General features: G+C 42.0%; 1 protein-coding gene across 1 annotated transcript in view; it reads left to right on the top strand.

Moving 5' to 3' along the window:
• The window catches only part of SNED1 (sushi, nidogen and EGF like domains 1), a 2,603,997-nt gene that overhangs the window by 2,006,262 nt on the left and 576,589 nt on the right, over nt 1-21,146 (top strand). The window contains exon 23 of the mRNA XM_069213662.1: nt 20,504-20,782. Coding sequence (XP_069069763.1) covers nt 20,504-20,782 — 279 coding nt within the window. The remainder of the gene's footprint in view (nt 1-20,503; nt 20,783-21,146) is intronic.

The following is a 21,146-nucleotide window of genomic DNA, read 5'->3' as shown; positions in this document are numbered from 1 at the left end:
CTTCCCTGGCCTCTGACGTAGGCTTGGTGGAACCCTCTGGGGTTCTGACATGGAGCTCACTTCAAGACTGGTGCCATTTGCTCTCTTGTGGCCAATGCAGCTCCCTCAAGGGTGGTCTTTTTAATTTACTTTGGACCAGCTTAGCGGTGTCTCTTTGGGCTTGATCTTGCTTTTCCCTGTCCTTTTCCTGTTTCTTTCAGTAGTAGTGTAATTTGTTGGCCTATATTTCCTGCCAAGGTTTTGTGTCTAATCCTACTATGATGTCCAGTCCACTCTGTATTTCGGTGGGCAGTCCCTTTTTGAGGATGTTGTAAAAGAATGCAACCCGGAGGCCAGTGTCGGTCCATGGCTGTCCTGTCGCTTGTCCCCATCGTTCCCTTATTCTGTATAGAAAGTCAGTCATGGTTTCCCCAGGCTTCATGCTCTCCACCATCAATCCTCCTACGTCTGGGCAGTCAGGGAACATTTCACTCAAGGGCGAGCATATCTGGTGTCTAAATGAATTGAATGCAGCCTCTTCATGCTCGGTGTTAGCTTGGCTGCTGGGATGCAAGCTCAGGAAAAAACAGTGTTAGCCTTTCCGATGAGGCTGCTGAGCAGACTCTTGACCGTCTATTGCTAGGTTTATTCCTGCTGTGTTTTTCTCAAAACATGAGATCCATTTTCCTGCAATCGGGGCAGTTTGGTCCTGAGCCCTTCTTTGTCCATCTGCGCCCATGGCACATAGATGGTCCCTGACCTGCCCTTCTGTAACAACGGTCATATTTTGTCTTAGAGCAGCTCTGCTGGTTTTTCCTCAACTTAACCTATCTTTTCAGGTACTCCTGCATGTGTTGGAAGTTCCATTTGGAATCTCCCCCTCCGTGCCAGATGCAGTCTTCTGCTACTTCCATGACCTTTTGCTCGAAGGATCTCCCCTTCGGCCAGTGTCTATCATACTGACCCCCAACCCGTTTCAGTCCAGCAGGTGGCAAAATGGTTGTGAAAAGGCCTCACCTTCTTTTCTAGACACTATAAGCCTCATTATGAGGCTGGCAGTCTTAATCCCGCCAGCCTCGCAATGGCGGTTGGACCGCCGCAGACAGGTCGTTCCGACCGCTAGGCTGCAGCCAGTCTGCAGCCTGGCCGGCCCGGCGGTCCCAGCAGTTGTAATCCACCAGGGCAGCGCCGTTGCCCTGGGGGATTACGAGTCCCCATCCGCCAGCCTTTCCATGGTGGTAAACACCTGCAGAATGAGGGCGTCAGGGTGCCCCTGCACTGCCCATGCATTTGGCATGGGCAGTGCAGGAGCCCCCATGCACAGACCATCGCGCATTTCATTGCCCGAATTAAGGACAGTGAAATGTGCAACCGGTGCTGCTGCACCTGACACACTACAACATTGCTGCTGGCTCAATTACGAGACGGCGTCAATGTTGTGGTGAGTGTTCCGCTGGGTCAGCAGTCGAAAATGTTGTTTTCGCTCAATGGCCCAGCGGAACACTCCTTATATGGCGGGGAAAAGACCTCCATTGCTGGCGGTCTTTTGCCTGCAGCCGCTTCGGCAGTCCTTTGAAAGGACCGCCGAAGTCGTAATGAGGCCATATCTCTCTAGGGTTCAGTTTGTCTGACTGGCACATTCGGGAGGAGCTGTGGACATCGTCGTCACTGCTCTTGTGCATGCATAAAGATGCCATTATGCTTCTTCTGTGCCTTACTTGGCTTTGGACTAGGCTACTCTGATCTCCTATTTCTTACATTAATGATCCAGTGGGGTTTGAGCTTCCTTTCTGGTTCTACTTCGGACTCCTCTTCACCTGGAGCCCTGGGCCTAGCCTGCTCTGCCCTGGGGCAGGAGGGGAGGGGGTGCTGTTCAGGTCTCCCTTTGGGCTTCCCAGGCTAGAGCTCTATCTCTGTCTCTCTCTCTCTCCCCAGCCTACGCCTTTCTTTAACTCCCACCTGGGCTGCCTCCTTCACTCACTGATGTGAATGATTCTTCTTGGTGGGAACATGCCCTCAAGCTCACTTTCTGATGTATCTTCTGTTGTCTGGGCACACCTTGGGGGAGTGTACCCTGTGGCTCCCCCTTCGACGTTGGACCCCGGAAGGCTAGGAACTTTTTTATTCTCCCCATCCGGGCTGGCTATGAACCTCCTAGTCACCTGGGAGCGCTCTACCGGATGGGATAGAGTGGATGGATGAGGAGGTCAAACTTGGAGGAACCCTAGGGAATAATCTGGGCCTGCCAGTCTGGCGACCCCCACAGCCCTGGATCTAGTGGTTCGCTGACTGGTAGGGGGCCTTCTGGGCTGCATAACTGGCATATTGGTGTACCCTAGTGCTGGAATGGCTGGGATGGCAGGCATCAGAAAGCTCTGTACCTACGTATGGTGGGAGAGGTGCGGAAACCTAGCTTGCAAGCTCTGGGCAGTTACAGGTTGGGCCATCTAGATGGCCCATAGTTCTAACGGTGCCTCTCTTTTATCCTTCTTTCGCCCCACAAATTTGGTCTGGATGTGTGCTCTTGTGTGTTCTGTTATGATGGTGTCGAAGGTTCACCCCTCTGCGCGGGGCAACGCGTGTGCTTTAGTATGTGCATGCCATTCACGGCAGAATTTATCTAGCTTTCTAGCTGGTGTGGGGAATCTAGTTTGCATGTGGCTTAACGGCTGGGTTGGGAGCCTTTTTTAAGGTACTGATATAGTTCTAACTTTCTTGAGTTTCAGCAGCACATATAGCAAGAGGAAAATACCTCCTAGAACAAAAACAATCCTGCTTGCAACACAGGCACCCATGCATTTGCGCTAGGCATCCCATTGTGCTCAGGCGCAAGGAGAAAGGACAGTAATGCATGCGCCTTATGCTATAGAAACAGCACATTTCTGCCCTTTCACTTTGGCACAGGACAGCACAGCAAGGTGACTTGCTGCACTGCCCTGTGCCAAATCCCCATGAATGTGACCCAAAGGACCTAACCCTAGCCTCTCCAATGTTTTCCCTAGAATTTTCCAACCCACCCTATCAAATGTCTTTTCTTCATCTAGTACTACCACAATCACCAGTATAGACTTCTTTTTCATCTTTTCCAGTTCAAACTTTTTTATTGAATTATATCAGAACAAATAATGAAGAATATCCAAAAAATAGTACTGTAACTGTAAGGGTTGATATCTAGAGAAACACTGAAGAAGCATAATAACCATAACTTACATAATCATATTTGTAGTAATGATGACTAATAACTAAATAAAAAGATGTAGGAGCTACTATAATAAATAGAAGAATAAAATATCATAGGTATTATAATAACTTAGAGTTGCTAATATAGGAGTCCATAGTACACCACATGAGAAAAATTATCAAGTCCCACCAAGCTTTAACAGATAATAAACCTGGATCTTTCTACTTAGAAGTGATTGTATTAACAGTATTAGATATATTAAAATCAAAAAGCTTACAGTCACTAGAAGCTAGTATGTGTTGAAGAGCATGAGATTTATTAACGAGTATATTAAACGATAAACAAACTTGAAGTTGAAAAATCTATAAAATAATATTCCATACTTCTGTCCAGAAATTAAAAATAGAAGGGAAATCATAAAGTATATGTGCCGAGGTCTCTATATTTGTTTTAGAATGTTAGCAATTTGGAGTGTCAATTAATTTTGCTTTAAACATTGTTACTGAAGACCAAAAACATTTGTATAAAAGATATACATTAATTTGATCACACAATGAAATTGAGTTCCATTGCACAATAGAATGATTATCGAAGTCAGGGAACAATCTTTTAGCTAAAGAGAGTTAAAATAGTGGTGAGTTTTTAATGTACTTTGGAGGCTGTGTGCCCTGACTGAAAAAAACTATAAAAACGTTCATATTAGGTGTCTTTGCAGATGGTAGTGAATTAAGAATGGCATGTAGAGTAGCATTACATAACAATTCATACTTAGAGAAATCTTATTAAAGGAGGTAGTGTTTGGTTCTTAATTCAGTAAAAGAGTAGAACATATCTCTTTGGCAAATATCACTAATATAAAAAATACCATCTTCAGTCCATGAATTCCAAAAAGAGATAGGTTTCTTGAATTTTATGTTGGGGTTATGCCAGAATGAAACGTTTTTTGACAATTTTATATTAATATCAAATTTGCAAATAAAAGATAATAGTGCTAGTTTAGTGGCATGTTGGATTGCTGAAATTTTACCAACTTTAGTGTTTGCCATGGTTAAAAAAGCAGTTAAGGGAAAAGGTTGCAAGCGATTATGTTCCAAAATGAATCATTTGGGGCCAGATGTATGAAAAAATTTTGCACTCGCAAACGGTGCGAATCGCAAAATTCTGCCGTTTGCGAGTGCAAAAAAGTGGTCTGCGATGCATGAAAGGCATTCGCAGACCACAAATAAGAAATCGCAAAAATTGCGATTTCTTGCATGGCGACCTGGTTTTGCGAGTCACAATTTGCGATTCACAAAATCCACATCGCAAGGAGATGCTGCAAAAAATCGCAAATTGCGATTTTTCGCAGAATGGCATTTTGCACATGCAAAATACCATGAAAAGAAACCAGGTGGTAACCTGGTGCAAAATGTAAAAATGCATTTAAAATGCATTTTTAAATTGAACATGTAAAGCACACATGCCCTTTTGGCATGTGTGCACCTTACATGTCCCCCAAAAAAATTTGGGCCGCAGCACAGGGGGCCTTAGGCCCCCAGCACCCTGGGCTTTTGCATATCCAAAATTGCGATTTCTGGTTCAGAAATCGCAATTTTGGAAATGCAAAAAATCTGCGGATAAACAGGCCCATAGCTGCGAATGGGGCCAATATCGCAATTTGCGATTCTGTAATAGCATTTGCGACTTTTAAGAAATCGCTATTACCAAATCGCAAATGTGAAACATGGCACTTTGCGAGTCGGAAATAGTGATTTCTTAAAAATCGCTATTTCTGACTCGCAAAGGGCTGTGATGATACATCTGGCCCTTAGTATATAAATAGGGTCAATCATAGCTTGAGACCATAACAGACTTTGGGCAGTGAGGAAGAACGCATGATAATTTCTTAAAATCAGGTAATCCAACACCACCTTCTTTCTTAGGAATTCATAAGAATTTAAGGCAATATGTGCAGGTTTGTTGTTCAAGATTAACTTGTTCAATAATTTGATACTTTAGTAAAAAAAAAAAGTAGAAGGGCAACAAATTGATATTATAATTAGTGTGTAAAACATTTGGGGAGTAACAACCATTTTAATTGCTTCAGTTCATCTACACCAATTCAAGTGAAGAGTTAACCATGTATCAGGTTTTTCTTTCCTATTGTTAAGCACCTTGGAAAAATCAATCTCAACTGTAGCTTTAATAGAATGAGAAAACATTATACTTAGGTATTTTAGGGAGGTAGAGTTCTATAAGATGTGCATATCTGCTATCATAGTGGGAGCACATAATTTATTCAGTGGGAAAAATTCTGTTTTGGCGATGTTTAGATAATAACCAGAAACATTAACATATTGGTAAATAATATGCAATATACTACATAGTGATGTGGCAGGATCATTGACACATAATAACACATCATCAGCATAGGCTGGATCTGTGTCCTTGGAAACAATTCCAGTGTATTCTTTAATGTTTCAAAAAGAGCATAAGAGAGGTTCAATAGGAATAAAAAAACAAAAGGGGGATAACGGACAACCTTGTCTACTATCTCTGTGTAGATTCAATGAAGGGGAAAAGGAGCCATTGATGTGGATTGTAGTTAGTGGAGTATATAATGCTTTAATCATGCTTATAAAATTGACTGAACCTGCTGGATATTGGATTTTATTAGCCGAAGAAAAGATATGAAACATAAGTTGGGTGTTATGTGCAGCAAGTTTACCTTCCATAAAACCTGTTTAGTCTGGTTGTGTAATAGAATTGGATAAAGGGATTAGTCTGTTTGCTAGAGTTTTGGCATAAATCTTACAATCCTGGGATTTGACAATAATTGGAAACTAAAGAAGGATCCTTGTCTGGTTTCAAGAGAACAATAAAAATGCTTCTGTAAAAGAGATGTCTACTATAGAGGTTACCTGGAATTAAATAAATAATGAAGCAAGAATGGGGGAGAGTTATGTTTGAAAACATTTCTAAAATTCTGTGGGGATGCCATACGGGATTTATTAGAACTCAGAGCCTTGATTGCCAAATGGGTTTCTTGAATGTCAATTGGTTGGTCTAGATTAGTTCTATATAGTAAATATCTGAGGTAAATCGCAGTCTTGTAGAAAATTATAAATAATATCATTAAGGGTTTCCCCAGGATTGTTATAAAAAGGATGAGTAAAAATAGAGGAATTATTGTGTTATTGTGTCTGTTTTAAAAAGCAAAGTACCATCAGATCTTTCAATAGCTTGTATTTTATTCTCATGTTTTAATACGTAAGTAATTGGCTGAGAGTCATCCAGATCCATTACAGTTAAAACAGTAATTTGGTTTGTCTTTAGATACAAGTAAACCTGCCCTTTTAGGTAGTAGAGCAATTGGCTGAGAGTCGTCTAGATTTATCAGAGTCAAAATGGTAATTTGATTTGTCTTTAGATAAAATAAACTTGCCCTTCTAGGTAGTAGAGTATTCTATTCATATCTTACTTTTTGGAGTTTATATTTGTATTGGTCATCATGTGAAGAGATAAAAAATTCTTCTGAATCAGCTAGTTGTTTTTCAAGCATAGAGAAGTTAGCATAAAAGGTTTTGTTTTCATGAGCCAAAATGGATATCATAATTCCACGCATATATGCTTTAAAAGCATCCCAGTTAATTTTAGAGGTATCATCAGGATTATTGTCTGAAGACAGTTACTGATGACAGTTGAATGTTTAGCAGAAATAGTTGGATTTAAAACAATGCCAGCCCTGTGTAGCAGGGAAAAGAAGATTAAATCATGGTCAGAAATTGTAATAGGTTCTGTGGTTGAATTTGTAATCATATTACGTAAGTGTAGAAAAGCCAGAAGGCAGGCAATCCTAGAAAAAGTGGAATGTGCATTTGAATAGAAGGTAAAGTTCTTAACTGGAGAGTGTGGCAATTTCTAAAAGTCATTAAATTTAGTGGTAGTGAAGAAAGACTTCATCATATAAAAAGATTTATTGGGTCTAAATTTAAAAGTAGAGGAACGGTCTAACAGAGGATTATGAATCAAAGTAAAGTCACCCCCCATAATCATAGGGGTGCTATCTAGTTTGACAGTTTCCATATATGGTAAAGAGCAGGAACCAGCTACTAGCTATCATTGAGTGTGCTGACTAATGCCACCGTGCTGCCAGCTGTATTTGTTATGTGTTTGATAAGTAAAAAAAAAAAGATTGTCTTGTGTGTGAGAGTTACCACACCCCGAGAGTAAGTGGAATATGAAGAAAATAACAGTGGTTGACCCATAAAATAGCAAAAGCTGACTGAGTCAGTGGAGAGCAGTGTGTTTCTTGGAGTAGAGCAGTGTTCATTTATGATGGTCCAGGTACACCAGAGCCTGTCTGGCCTTGCTAGTATTGTGCACACCTCTAATATTCCATGATAAAACATTAACCATCAGAACGGGGGTATAATGCAGTGGAAACAATCAGGGAGAAATGTTGTGCCTCCATATTGTCCCAGTGTGTCTGTGTGGTGTAGAATTGTGCACATTTAACTGTGTCTTTAAAACATGTGATGCAAACATGAAGCAGGATAATAACCCCACCCTCCACTCCCGCCAATCTCAAGCGTTGGTGATCTTCCCAACCAACATGTAGCTCAACAGAAATATGAATAAGCTGAACTGTATGAATAAGTAACCCAAGGGCAAGTAGTGCGCTTCACACGTAGAGGGGGCCTAGAAAGCACAGCTGAGCCCTGAGTGTATGCTACTGTAGTGCTTTTGCTCTTAACTAGTTTTTAGCACTTACATAACATACCAGGAATGCACTTCTGAGTTCAAAGAAGACTTTTATTGTTGTTAATTCTTACCCAACCGCAATTTTTATGAATGACGAATTATTAGATTTCAAGCACACGTTAATGCACAGTTTGCAATATACACAGCAGGTTATATTTATAAGATATTGAATGCAAAGCAAAACAAATACTTCACCGTGTGAGAAACTATTTACAGCTTCATCTTTCTAGGGTCTGCAAGCTGATGACTCCCTGTCAGCTGCGAGAAAGAGATTTATCTACCCACACGGGATGCTGGCAACTGGCGCCAAGCTCCAGCACGAAGTCAGGCAGATCCGAATTTAATTCTCTGAAGCCTGTGACATTCGTTACAAAGGTGTGCCCCCTCCTCTCAGACTCGGGAAAACTACGCAAGCCTTTGGAGACTGGCCAGATCTCCTAGACTACTCCTCTTCCCAAGCTCAAGCGGAGAGAAAAACAACCAATGTACCCTCTCTTATCAGGTCTAGTCTACGGTGAGAAGAAAACAGCTTGGTTCATCTTGTGCAAAAACACAGCTTGGAAAAATACAGCTTGGATTCTCAACTGCAATGTCTAACTTCACGTTAAAGGCAATAGGCAGCTAACCTAGATATCAAATGCAATGTCTAATGTCATGTCAAAGCCAATAGGCAGCTGAACTGAATACAAAATGCAAGGTCTAATATAATGTCAAAGCCAATAGGCAGCCAAGCTGGATACAGAATGTCAGCTGAGCTGAATACAAAATGCAATATCAAATATCATGTCAAAGCCAATAGGCAACTAAACTGAATACAGCATGTCAAAGCCAATAGGCAGAATATCTAATAGCATGTCAAAGCCAATAGGCGGCTAAATTGAATACAGCATGTCAAAGCCAATAGGCAGAATACAGGATGTAATGGCTAATGCAATGTCAAAGCCAATAGGCGGCTAAATTGAATACAGAAAGTAATGGCTAATGCCATGTCAAAGCCCATAGGCGGCTCAACTAAACAAAACATACAATGTGCTACTGGTGAACATTGAGCAACTAATATGCGCAGTGGTGAAACACAAAGTCATTGGTCAAACTCCATTAATGGCATAACATTCCGCCCTTTGACCAATGAATTTTTGTTTCACATATCTCTTGTTTCAAACAAAACAAAAAAAAACAAAAAACATTAGCACAAAAAAACATTATCAGCAAGTCAGATTTGAATCATCAAAACAATCCCTGTAAAGCAATGAAAGTGAATTAACACATTGATCTCATAACCTTTCACATCAGATACATCTCGTAGAAAAGACTGAGTGTCTCTAATTCAACAGTGTTAGCAATTTGATGTAGCATGAGTACTACTCATGTAAAGGTGCACGGTCCACCTGAAAGGTTTGCTGGAAGGTAAGCAAAAGTCAGAGTTCCATACGAGAAGGGAAAAAAAAAAAAACACAGCTTAGTTCCAGTGGAAGAATGCAATCAAACAAGTTGAACTTGAACTGAAGGCGCAGTTTGCGCAAAATGGATCCATGGTGCTGCCACTTTACTCAGCCAGGTTCAGGTTGGGGGTTCGGTCCCTTCCCCGACCCCACACGCACACACCAGAAGGGGGACCACACAGCACACTCAGGGACAGTGGCGAAACGTGGTAGGATCTGCAAAAGAAACAAGTATGACTTTTCTTGCAAATAACATTTGTCATTTAAACTGCACCCATCCTCTTTCTTTCCCTGTTTTATAATCAGCAGGACGTTTTTGGGGCCCTTTGTTATATTCACTGCAGGTTCTGGAGGATCACTTGGGGCTTCAACCCACACCTCAGCACAGAGGTTTTTATCTGCTGCACCACAGCTTCCCTTTTCTTGCACTGTCAGAAGGGCTGGGGCAGACTCATTCTTTACCAAACCTCCATTCACTGCACTTTTGACAAGTTGGGCCATTCTGTCTCCAATTTGTATGAATGAATCAGATTCTTTTCTAAGTATCAGAATAATTTCGATTTCTCCTTGGTAATTTGCAACAATCACTCTCCCTAAAACCTGATCAATGTGCCATTTCTGTCCTGGTAACTTTCCTCTCCCCAACTGCTCTGTGACTGCTTGCATGGCAGATGGCTTTTGTGCGTGCTGCACAGTTTTTATCAAATCTAGGGGAATGTGCATCTCTCTCATCTCTGCCCACCTGTAAGTGGCTTTTTCTCTCAGCTGTTCACATTTCTGGGGCACCCACTTAGCCATCCCCACTAAGGCAGAATTCTGGGTGTACACTTCTCTCTCTGAATTTTTCTCATTAACATCTGCAAGGTAATTGAACCAGTTAGGTGCAAGCCATGTGGAAAAACAAACAGCTAAAACATTAGCAATGAACCAAGAATCAGCATAAAAATGACACACATCACTTAGCTCTTGCTTTAAAATCTGGCACACATTGTACAATGCTGTTCCTTCTCCTGTGCCATAAAACAACATTTCAGTCAATGAATCATTAGTCAAACAAACATGCTTTTTATCCTCAGTGGACTCGAGTTCAAATGGTGCACACAATTTCACTGGTGACTCTTTTACCTGTGGCACTCTAGCCCTGTCTTGCAAGTACCAGATCCAGTGTATGATTCTAGCTAGGGGCACTATTTTCTTCCCTTGTTCTTGATTTACATGTATATCAGTGTTTGCACTCAATTTCACTGTGAAGAAACCTGAAGTCTGAATTATTTCATTTGCCAAATCACAAGCGCGCAGCTGCATATCATTTTTCACAGTGACCATATACCAAAGTGTTAGGATTTCACTCAAATGAGGGCTATTCTGTTTCCAAAAATCAAACCAGCTAATGAAACTCGGTGTCTCTTGCTTAGTGCAAACAGTAAACAACCCTAAAATCTTTCTTTTTACTTCATTCTGCAACGGTAACTCGTAAATCACATTCTGAGCTCTCTTGTTCTCGTCCGTGTTATCAGTTAAGGAATGCGCTTTCACTGCCAAAAACCCTGGCTCACACAAAGGCTCAGAGCAGCTCGGAGCTGTCTTAACCCCCTCATTACTAGAATGGGAAAAGAAAGATTCTTCTAAAACAACATTTTTATAACTTTCAGCATTATCTTGAATTAATGTATTCTGGCTAATTTGCTCACGTAAAATCTCATTTTCATGTTCCAATTGCCTACATTTCTCCTGCATTTCTCTGTAAGCAGATAAAGGTATCCAAACCTTTCTGTCATCATTGCTTCCAAAAGGCACATTTTCTAAATATGCAGAACAAAAATTATTTCTCAAAGCACTATCAGGCAGTTTAGCTACACATGCATTTTCAAACATGGTCTGCCGTGCTTCTGTAATTCTCCAAACAGAAAACAATTTCTGTAATTCTCCAAACAACAAAAACAATTACACTTTTAAAGTGTGCACGTAGAAATCTACTAATTCGTCAAGCCCCTTAACCGCCTCTTCGACCTCTTAACCGCCTCTTACCGACCCCTCCCCTTAACCGACCCCACTTCTGGTACCAAATGTAGTGCTTTTGCTCTTAACTAGTTTTTAGCACTTACATAACATACCAGGAATGCACTTCTGAGTTCAAAGAAGACTTTTATTGTTGTTAATTCTTCCCCAACCGCAATTTTTATGAATGACGAATTATTAGATTTCAAGCACACGTTAATGCACAGTTTGCAATATACACAGCAGGTTATATTTATAAGATATTGAATGCAAAGCAAAACAAATACTTCACCGTGTGAGAAACTATTTACAGCTTCATCTTTCTAGGGTCTGCAAGCTGATGACTCCCTGTCAGCTGCGAGAAAGAGATTTATCTACCCACACGGGATGCTGGCAACTGGCGCCAAGCTCCAGCACGAAGTCAGGCAGATCCGAATCTAATTCTCTGAAGCCTGTGACATTCGTTACAAAGGTGTGCCCCCTCCTCTCAGACTCGGGAAAACTACGCAAGCCTTTGGAGACTGGCCAGATCTCCTAGACTACTCCTCTTCCCAAGCTCAAGCGGAGAGAAAAACAACCAATGTACCCTCTCTTATCAGGTCTAGTCTACGGTGAGAAGAAAACAGCTTGGTTCATCTTGTGCAAAAACACAGCTTGGAAAAATACAGCTTGGATTCTCAACTGCAATGTCTAACTTCACGTTAAAGGCAATAGGCAGCTAACCTAGATATCAAATGCAATGTCTAATGTCATGTCAAAGCCAATAGGCAGCTGAGCTGAATATACAATGCAATGTCTAATATCATGTCAAAGCCAATAGGCAGCTGAACTGAATACAAAATGCAAGGTCTAATATCATGTCAAAGCCAATAGGCAGTCAAGCTGGATACAGAATGTCAGCTGAGCTGAATACAAAATGCAATATCAAATATCATGTCAAAGCCAATAGGCAACTAAACTGAATACAGCATGTCAAAGCCAATAGGCAGAATATCTAATAGCATGTCAAAGCCAATAGGCGGCTAAATTGAATACAGCATGTCAAAGCCAATAGGCAGAATACAGAATGTAATGGCTAATGCAATGTCAAAGCCAATAGACGGCTAAATTGAATACAGAAAGTAATGGCTAATGCCATGTCAAAGCCCATAGGCGGCTCAACTAAACAAAACATACAATGTGCTACTGGTGAACATTGAGCAACTAATATGCGCAGTGGTGAAACACAAAGTCATTGGTCAAACTCCATTAATGGCATAACAGCTACAATATGTCTTAACAGTAGAATATATGATACCATGTGCCTAACACATGAAGGAGGCAGAAACAGAACCAGTTGCAGAAAACATTTATAGAGATCAGTCATTGTCGTTGAGAGCAACGGTTTCTCTCTGCGCTCCAAACCCCGTGGGGGTTGAACTAGACAAGGAAGATGGAGATTTTCCCTGATGCAAGTTGTTGTTTCGATAAATTCCAATGCAGCCCTGGAGTTAACAAACACCATGGAGTTCTTAATGGAGTGGGCGTGCAAGTTCTTTTTAGCTTTTATGAAGGAGCACTGAGCCTGCTGCACTGCCGGTGTGAAATCTGGGAATAAGGAAATCCTGGAGCCCTCATACTGCAGTGAGGGCTTGTCAGTATTGAGCTGCACCATTAGGTCCCTGTAGTTTAACAAACGCACAGTGGTGGGATGGATATTTTGCCCTGTTTTAGGTTTGAGAGTCAGCGTGCAAGGTGCCCTTTCAACAATGAAGACAAGGGAAAACCTGTCACTGCAAAAAAGTGTACCTATTAGTTCCTCTACAAAGGCCTCCACATTGGTCCCGGTGGACAGCTCAGGGACCCCCTTGGTCTGCACATTATTCCTCCTGTAACTGCCTTCCAGCTCTTTTTCCTATGCTTTAATGACTGACTTTTAGTTCTTGGAAGGCTGATGTCAGTCCATATTCTATCTCACTGGGTGCCCTCCAGGTCAGAGTTGCAGGACTCAGGCTGCGTTATTCTGGTATCTTGACGGTCCATTAGTTGTTGAAAACTATCAAGGAGGGCAGATGAGTCCATCTTGTTATCGATGGATTGTAATCTCTCTTTGAGTTCTTTAGATATTTTTTCCACAGTGGCCTCTTCCTAAGTCTGTTCTCTGGTGGCCTGCTGCTCCAGTGGCATAGCAGATTTGCATTTGTCAAATTGCAGTTTGGCTTGCAGTTGATTCTCCTGGCCCATGATGAAGGACATTCATATGGGGCAAGGACAAGAATCTTCCTACTACAGTCCAAGTCTGGTCAGCTGTCTCTAGTCAGAGCTTGGCCTATCTGCTAGGCGCCCCCAGTCAGGACACTCGAGCATAGGTTCATGCAACCGGCCGGATCAGCAGCAGAGTATCTCAATCAGCCGGCACCATGGGGGCACACAATAAGGAGAACCAATTAAAGGAGGTAGGACAGTCAAATCAGCAGACCCTGGACTTCTAGCGGACCATATATAATGGTGCACAACTCAAGCCAGTTCCTGGTACATCCACCAAGGGGGTCGCAGGTTGGCCTTAATGCACACAGGCAGACCCCCAGCAGTTGTGTCAGACATAGCAGGCTCCTACAGCAGCCCCCAGCAGTTCAGGTAACAAGTCTGGTGGCCCATTACAGCAGCAGTGAACCCCGACAGACCCCATAACGATACCAGCCCCAGGGCTAATAACTTTAGGCATGGATACTGGCTGTGTGACAGAGGTAAAAGGCCCCCACAGGCTCCAGCCTGAAGTCAGCCCCACGCCAAAGCAGTCAGTGAATATGATGGCCGGCCACGCAACAGTGGTGAATTCCCTGGAAGGCCCCAATCCCAAACTCCCGTCCTTGTAGAGGTGCCACTGCCTAAACAGTGCATGTGGGGGGCCAGCAGGCGGTACAATGGCGGCCACGCAAAAGAGGTGATGGCCTTGACAGGTCTAGGTCCCAGGGCTCCACAGTTCCACGGGCTTCTCTTCCCCATCAAAGTTCTCAGCCTCCAGGGAGTCATTCAAGTGCAGAGGGGTCGCATGCCACCTGGCCCTACACCAGCATTGCAGGTCTCTACAGGCCCCGGCCTGAGGTCTCTGCAGCCCCCAACGCAGGTATCGCACCCACCCACGCAAGACACTGTAGGCCACTGGCTGATCCACATCAGCTCCGGCCAGGCCCTCTGTCTCATCAGCCACTCCAACATCTCTATTCCGGCCAGTTCAGGGGCCATGCCACTCACCTCCTCAATTTCAATGTTGTACAGAACATCTTTATTTTCCCACCAGCCGAACGCCACAACTGTTAGGTGAAGTTTTGCAGGCTCACCGCCTGCCGCCTCAATTGCGCATCATTTTTAATGACCATGGACGGCAAAGGCGGAATGTTTTTCTCTCTGAGCCAGTGGCGCTACTAAATCAGGTGGCCATCTTCCTCGTCAGCTCTGCTCTCTGGCACCCTATGTCCTAGAACCTTAAATGTATTTAGTCGAGTCTTGGTTTTATGTGGTTTGCGGCAAGACAGAGTAGAGTGAGTCTTAGCAATTTCAAATTGTTCTGGAAATTCAATATGAAGAAATTGAGATAAAATGGTTTCCAAATAGAATCTTCAGTTCTGGCCTTCAATATTTTCTGGAAAATTAAATATCCATAGATTACACTGTCTGTTTCTATTCTCCAAGTCCAGTAAAGGCGTTTGCATAAGAGAAATCTGGTGAACTAAAGGAGCTATAGCTGAGATTGCTTTGAAAGTATCCCGTATTTTTATGTCATTATTGGATACCTTCATTGAAAAGGAGGTAATACTCTTTGGATGTGCTATAAATGAGCAGAAAGAGCCTGTATTCAGACGAATAGCTTGAATTTCTTCCAATATTTGTAAGTAATGCCTCTTGTGATCCCACCACTATAGATTTGGTAGGTGGATGGGAAGCAGCCTGTTTCCTTTAATTTGAATGAGCTAATGATGTTTTCGTTTCCATAGTGATGTCTGTAGAATGAATGTTATTAGTATAGTAGTTAGTGATGGTGACGAAAAATAAAGCACACAGGTTGTGCCAGCCACACCTTCTGCGCATTATCCCACCTAGCATCCGCTAGTGTCTTTTCTACCTTCCTCATCCTTGTTTCAAATTTGTTTTTCTGTTGCTGTCTAGCCATGAGTTCCCACATTGCTAGAGCCTCAAACTGTGCTGGCCTTGGAGGCACCTTCATGTCATACATCGTGAATCTCAAATTCTCTAGGACCCTTATATTGAATGTCCCATGTATCGGGAATGCTACGCTCCCATGTTTCTCTGTCCACTTGTGCCATTGCTTTAGCCAAAGGCACGGAGCTACCCCTTTTTCCTCCATTACAATGTAAGCTGGTGTACCCTCGGGCGGCGTTTCCTCTCCTACGCTCGCTTTAATGTATGACTCTCCCTTCATGATGTCTCTATGAAGTTCGACGACTTCTCTACTTCTACACTCGGAGTCGCACCTCCGCTATCCTTAAATGAAAATCCTCGCAACCTTTTCACACACCCTGCGGCAATAAGCTGTGCAAGCGCAAAACCCTAACTTCACTCATACCATCACTAGTACCGCCAACGCTGTTTCCACATCTCCTTTCTCTCCATTCGCAAGCTCCGAGATCCCGGGAAAGTCGCGGTGGACCTAGCCCATCATCATCATCTTGTCAATTATTTTCATCCAAGAAAATCTAATTCAACTTCTCGAATGAGGCCTCAAATGCATAGCCGTTAATCCAACACCATGTACTCTAATGGTACAGGGTCCCAAAAGACGTAACCGTCCTCTGCTACCATCTACTGATAGAGCGGAACGTGGTAACGATTTACCTGCGTTCGGACGCTCTTTAGGTCGATGAATCTTTTGACTAAGTGGGAACTCTCTGTACTCTTAATCGATCAATCACCTTTTATCGATAATCAATAACGAACATAAGCAACACCTTGAACAACATAACACTTAACGATTAATCCAGAATACATTTCGGCGAACCCTGACCTTTCAGCCAGGAATAACCACACCAGTTTATTGCAAAGTTAGTGAATTTATTTCCCTATATTAACAAAGCTAGCACAATATAGATGTGTCTCAACACCAAATGATAGACATATATGAACATTAATAGCTGTCCATAACGTCGAAACAAGTGTAATCTATGAAGCATTTGAATCACAAGGCATTCGATAATGGCAATGCAAAGCACCAATACGATAATCTGTAATGAACTAATTGCGTACATTTAGTCAGCATAACAAGATCTCAAATTGCATCGTGCGACATATGGAATCCTCGTCTAACCTCAAATTAGCATCAGCATGTGGGACTTCATGCAAAACAATTTGGCAACATCAATTTGGAAAACTCCTAGCTAGGGTCCTTATCAAAATCAGCAGTTGGTTACCTAAAAGAAACACAATGCAATTTTACAATTTCCTTTCATAATTACCAATTCCGATCAGCAATCAATGAAGTCTTCGTCTCACAGGTACCGTTTCTCGATCAGCATGGGACGGGACAAAGGGGCAGGGGTGAACGGGGCAATTGCCTCATGGCAGCAAGTTAAGACTACTACTTCATGCAAAGGGGCAAATCAAAGTTAAAGTCTCTAGGGCAAGAATCATTAAAGTCTATTTCTCTCGATTAGAGAAAGCATCAAAGTCTCTCAAAATGGCGTCGCAGCAAAGTGGGCCATAGTAGCTACGAAGTCAAAATGGCGGGATGTCCGAAGAAGAGAGCTTTCCTCTCGTGCACCTGGGTTTTATAGACAACAGTTCAAGTCTAGTAGGGTCTCCATTGGTGGGTTCATAGGTTAGCTTCAAATTGACCAATCAAAAAACGACAGTTGTCAAGCTTTTACTTAAGCATACATTATCCTTGGAGATGGGTACGTAATTTGCAACATTGTCTCTCGATTAGCTTACTCTCAGAGCCTCCATTGTCCGCACCTGCAAGTCGACCTTGAATTAAAGAGAAAATATGCCGGCTGGCACTAACTTTAAGATAAGCATGTGAACAGTTTCTGTGGAAAAATACAGCTTCAAGCAGAAATACACGTTTAATAGCACAGTGGAAAAATACAAACATCTAAACCGTGAGACCAGGCAACTAGGCCAAAGCCTCCGCTAAAGTAATGCTAAGCTAAAACATTTCAAACAAGCAAATCGTAGCACACGTTTATGATTATGTCGGATTAGTGCAATTCTAATTCACCACATTATATAAAGCACGCGTATAAATGATGGCAAACTACTCTGAGGACACATTTTGTCCCCGTACAATCTTTATTAGTTCGGTTAATATCACACATGATTATTTCAGCACTACGTTTATGCGTTAATAAATCAAAACCTTCATTTTCTGCTTCATCACCAGTCAGAATAATGCAGGCAGATAATCAGAACTGTGGTATCCAGTAAGGGTACAACAATAGTATAAAGTGATTGGTTGACAGCCTACAATTAGTGTATATCAGCAATGGTGGAGCAGTTAGTCCCAACAATGGGGCTATAAGGGAGTCAAAGTAGTAGCTCAGAAGAGGAAAAAAACACATCTTCGGGTACACAGAGGTCCATAAATCCATGCAGCTGGTACCCAAATTAATTGAGCAGTAGAGTAAAGGAAAACCCCCTTTAAGGTTTCAAGGTGACCAAATGAGCCAACCCCTTTAAGAGGAAAGCAGGATTGTGAAGAGGCGGGCATAAATGAGAAACTCAAGTCTGTAGCCCGTTCTCCTGTGAGCGAGTTAAGGGTGTCACACAGTTTCCCACAACAGACGATGCAAGAGAAAACCTCACCACTGAGTCCCAGTGACTTCACAAAGCATCCGCTGACATGGGACAGCGAAAAACATCTCCCACCGTCAAATAAGTTGCACCTATGGATATCACTGCTCAGCGGCCATCTTAGTATATGCAGGCTACTGTCTTTACTTTTTTGTCTTTTAAATAAGAAACAACGCCCTTCTAAAATTGTCATATGTTTTGCGATGCTTAGTAAAGCCTGATGGGGGACTAGATATAAGAGATGCTTCCCGATCTCTGTGTTAAGATTTAAGTAAATACTTTAACATTAACATTGACATTTAAAAACAGCTATGGATCTGAAAGAGGAATGTTCCCCTGGGCTCTTTCCTTGTTTGTGTTAGGAAAATGGAAGCTGCTTCCATGGTCACGGTGACACGACATGTAGATGCAAATGAGTTGTGAAGTCAGGCCAAAGTGGATTTCAGAAGGCTAGATAAGGCTTTGTAAAATCCTCCTGAAAAACCTTCTGGACCATGTCCCTCAATGGGATTCAAAATAATGTAGACATTTTATAGGAAACATCAGTCCTGTGCCCAAAACAGGGGAATGAGCTCCAGATCTGGGTTGGAAGGTGCATAAAGAAAGGCGGTGGTTATATGTGGTCCTGATGTCACTCAGGGGTGTGGCAGAACTGACTTAGAGCCACATGACACCACCTATCAGTGTGCAAGGAAATGATGGTAAGCAACTTCTTTGGTTTGCTCCTTCCAGGTAAACCGAGTGTTACACCTTGAAACAAAATTTAAAGGGGGTTCTTCAATAACTTTGAAGTTGAAATATACAACTAGCTTGAGTTACTGTCATCAACCTCACCATCATTGCTGAAGTCTGAAAAAGTTTGCAGCTCACAATAACTCTTGTGCTCTACCAATCTATAGATCTCTTGCAGTTTCCTTCATCCATATTCCCTGGTTCCCTGTAGCAGTGACATGGTTACACATCTAAAGCTCAATAATGAAAAAAAAGAGATGAAACGTATTGCAGTGTTATTCTGTATCACCTGAAATAAACTTTGAGAAAAGACACATGCTTTAAAGTCATATTGTACAAGGTCATGCTCAAGAGTTGGTGCTTCGGAATAGCATTTACCTCACAATACACTTGATATGTTACACTTGTGTATGCTCTTCATATGTTATTCAGTAGACTGGTATGTGTTGGTGTAATGAATTGAAAGCTCTACTTTGTGGCATTCTAGGCCCTGCACTAAATTTGGTACTATATAGTTTGGCAGCCAAAAGGGAATGCACTATTTATGGGATTATATGGTTATGCACTGAGTTTATTTATTTAAATGTTTTGTAAAGCACTGGTTTATGTCAAGAAGTAGGGCGTAGGAAATCCTACTCCCCCTCTCCATAAGACGGTGTCTGTGTCTGTCAAAGGTTGAGGTCATCTGCAGGTTGCTCAGTAATCTGTTTTCCACGTAGATGCCTTTGCTTTATTTGTGGTCCTGTCTCTTGAAGGGGTGGTGTGGGTAGTTCTGGATGTTTTGAAAGAAAATAACCTATTTTGAACATAATGTTTTAGTTTTTTGTCTTGAACAAGGTGTTTTAGGACAGTTTCTTAGGTATAAGAGCAAAAAGGTCCAAAGCTGCTCACCCAAACCCTTGATGAACCTTTTCCATGCTTCTTGAGGTTGAACTTCATATGTGCAAGTAGGGGTTGCCTTTTTAGAACACAGGTTACGTTTGTGTGTGTAAGAAGAAAAACCTGTAAATGGATATGGCCAAAACCCATCCATGCATTGAAGGCAGAGCACAGCTGCTTCAATTGTACTCTGTGATAGCCAGTAAAACGTTTTGAGACACAGAAGGATGTGACCCAGTCTGTTTAAAATTAGGCACAGTCTAGGTGCTTGGATTTGTAATCTCAGTAGTTCTTCTTTGGAGTATCACCATAGACAATGATGCAATAGTCAAATATTGACAACAGCATAGCACTCATTAGTCATGTGGTGTAGTACCTGTAGCAATGCCAGGAACCTCCTCTGTAGCAAGATATAAAAAATGTTATTTTTAACTACTGTAGAGATGAAGAAGTCTCATTGAACCATACTTCTAGGCTTTTTACTATGTGAGACAGTGATACACTGCAGTTTTTAGTATGAAGGAGCACACTGCATTTGGTGCATAAATGGTCTAGTAATGATATCATTATGCACTGAATGGGGTGGTCTGTAAACCTGTAATACTATGTTCTACATTCGGGTTTCAATTGGCTGACTGAATTCTTATGCTGGATTTGGCATACTGTGGACTAGTTGCTCTCTTGTCGTGCATGACTAATGTCTGTTGATGGATAATTCCATATATTTGCTCCTAACAAATGTTGCTTTTCCTTTATGGTACAGGTCTGCTTCCTCCCAGTAACATCACTGTTTCCAAAGTCTCGTACAATTCTGTGCACATAATCTGGGAGCAGCTACCCACAGGAACCTTGGATGGTTACGCCATCAATATTACTAATGGCCAAAGCATCAAGAGCCGTTTCGTACCCAATGGAAAACTGACCAGCTACACTGTGAGAGATCTGCTCCCAGGACAGAAATACAACCTGTCAGTGACAGCCATAAAGAACACTGACCAGGGCCAGCTACAAAGTGACCGTGTCCTTTTAAACATTCATACCTGTAAGTTTTGGATGTGATTTGCAGATTATATTTTGAACCAATAATATGACAGTATAAAGTTACAGAGAGATAATGACAATGAGACAGAAAAAAATGTCTGCTTGAAACATAGACATCGATAGAGAAATAGAGAGATTTAGCGCAATATAGCCGCAAAACCATTAAGGAACAGCTAAAGAAAATTAAAGGGGTACAAATTAAGGTTTAGAAACAGTCAAAGATGATGTGAAAGTGAGAAACAATGCACAAAATAATTTAAAGGATACCTTTTATCAATTAAATGATAGCTAAACACTGGGTGGTCTATTTCTATTCAGGCCGCACTGGGAGGGAGGTCAAGAATAAATGGACCAAAAACACAGTT

The sequence above is a fragment of the Pleurodeles waltl genome, chromosome 11, assembly GCF_031143425.1.
Source record: "Pleurodeles waltl isolate 20211129_DDA chromosome 11, aPleWal1.hap1.20221129, whole genome shotgun sequence".
Classification (NCBI taxonomy): domain Eukaryota; kingdom Metazoa; phylum Chordata; class Amphibia; order Caudata; family Salamandridae; genus Pleurodeles; species Pleurodeles waltl.
Note: the sequence above shows the minus strand (reverse complement) of the source record. Positions and strands in the feature narration are given on the sequence as shown.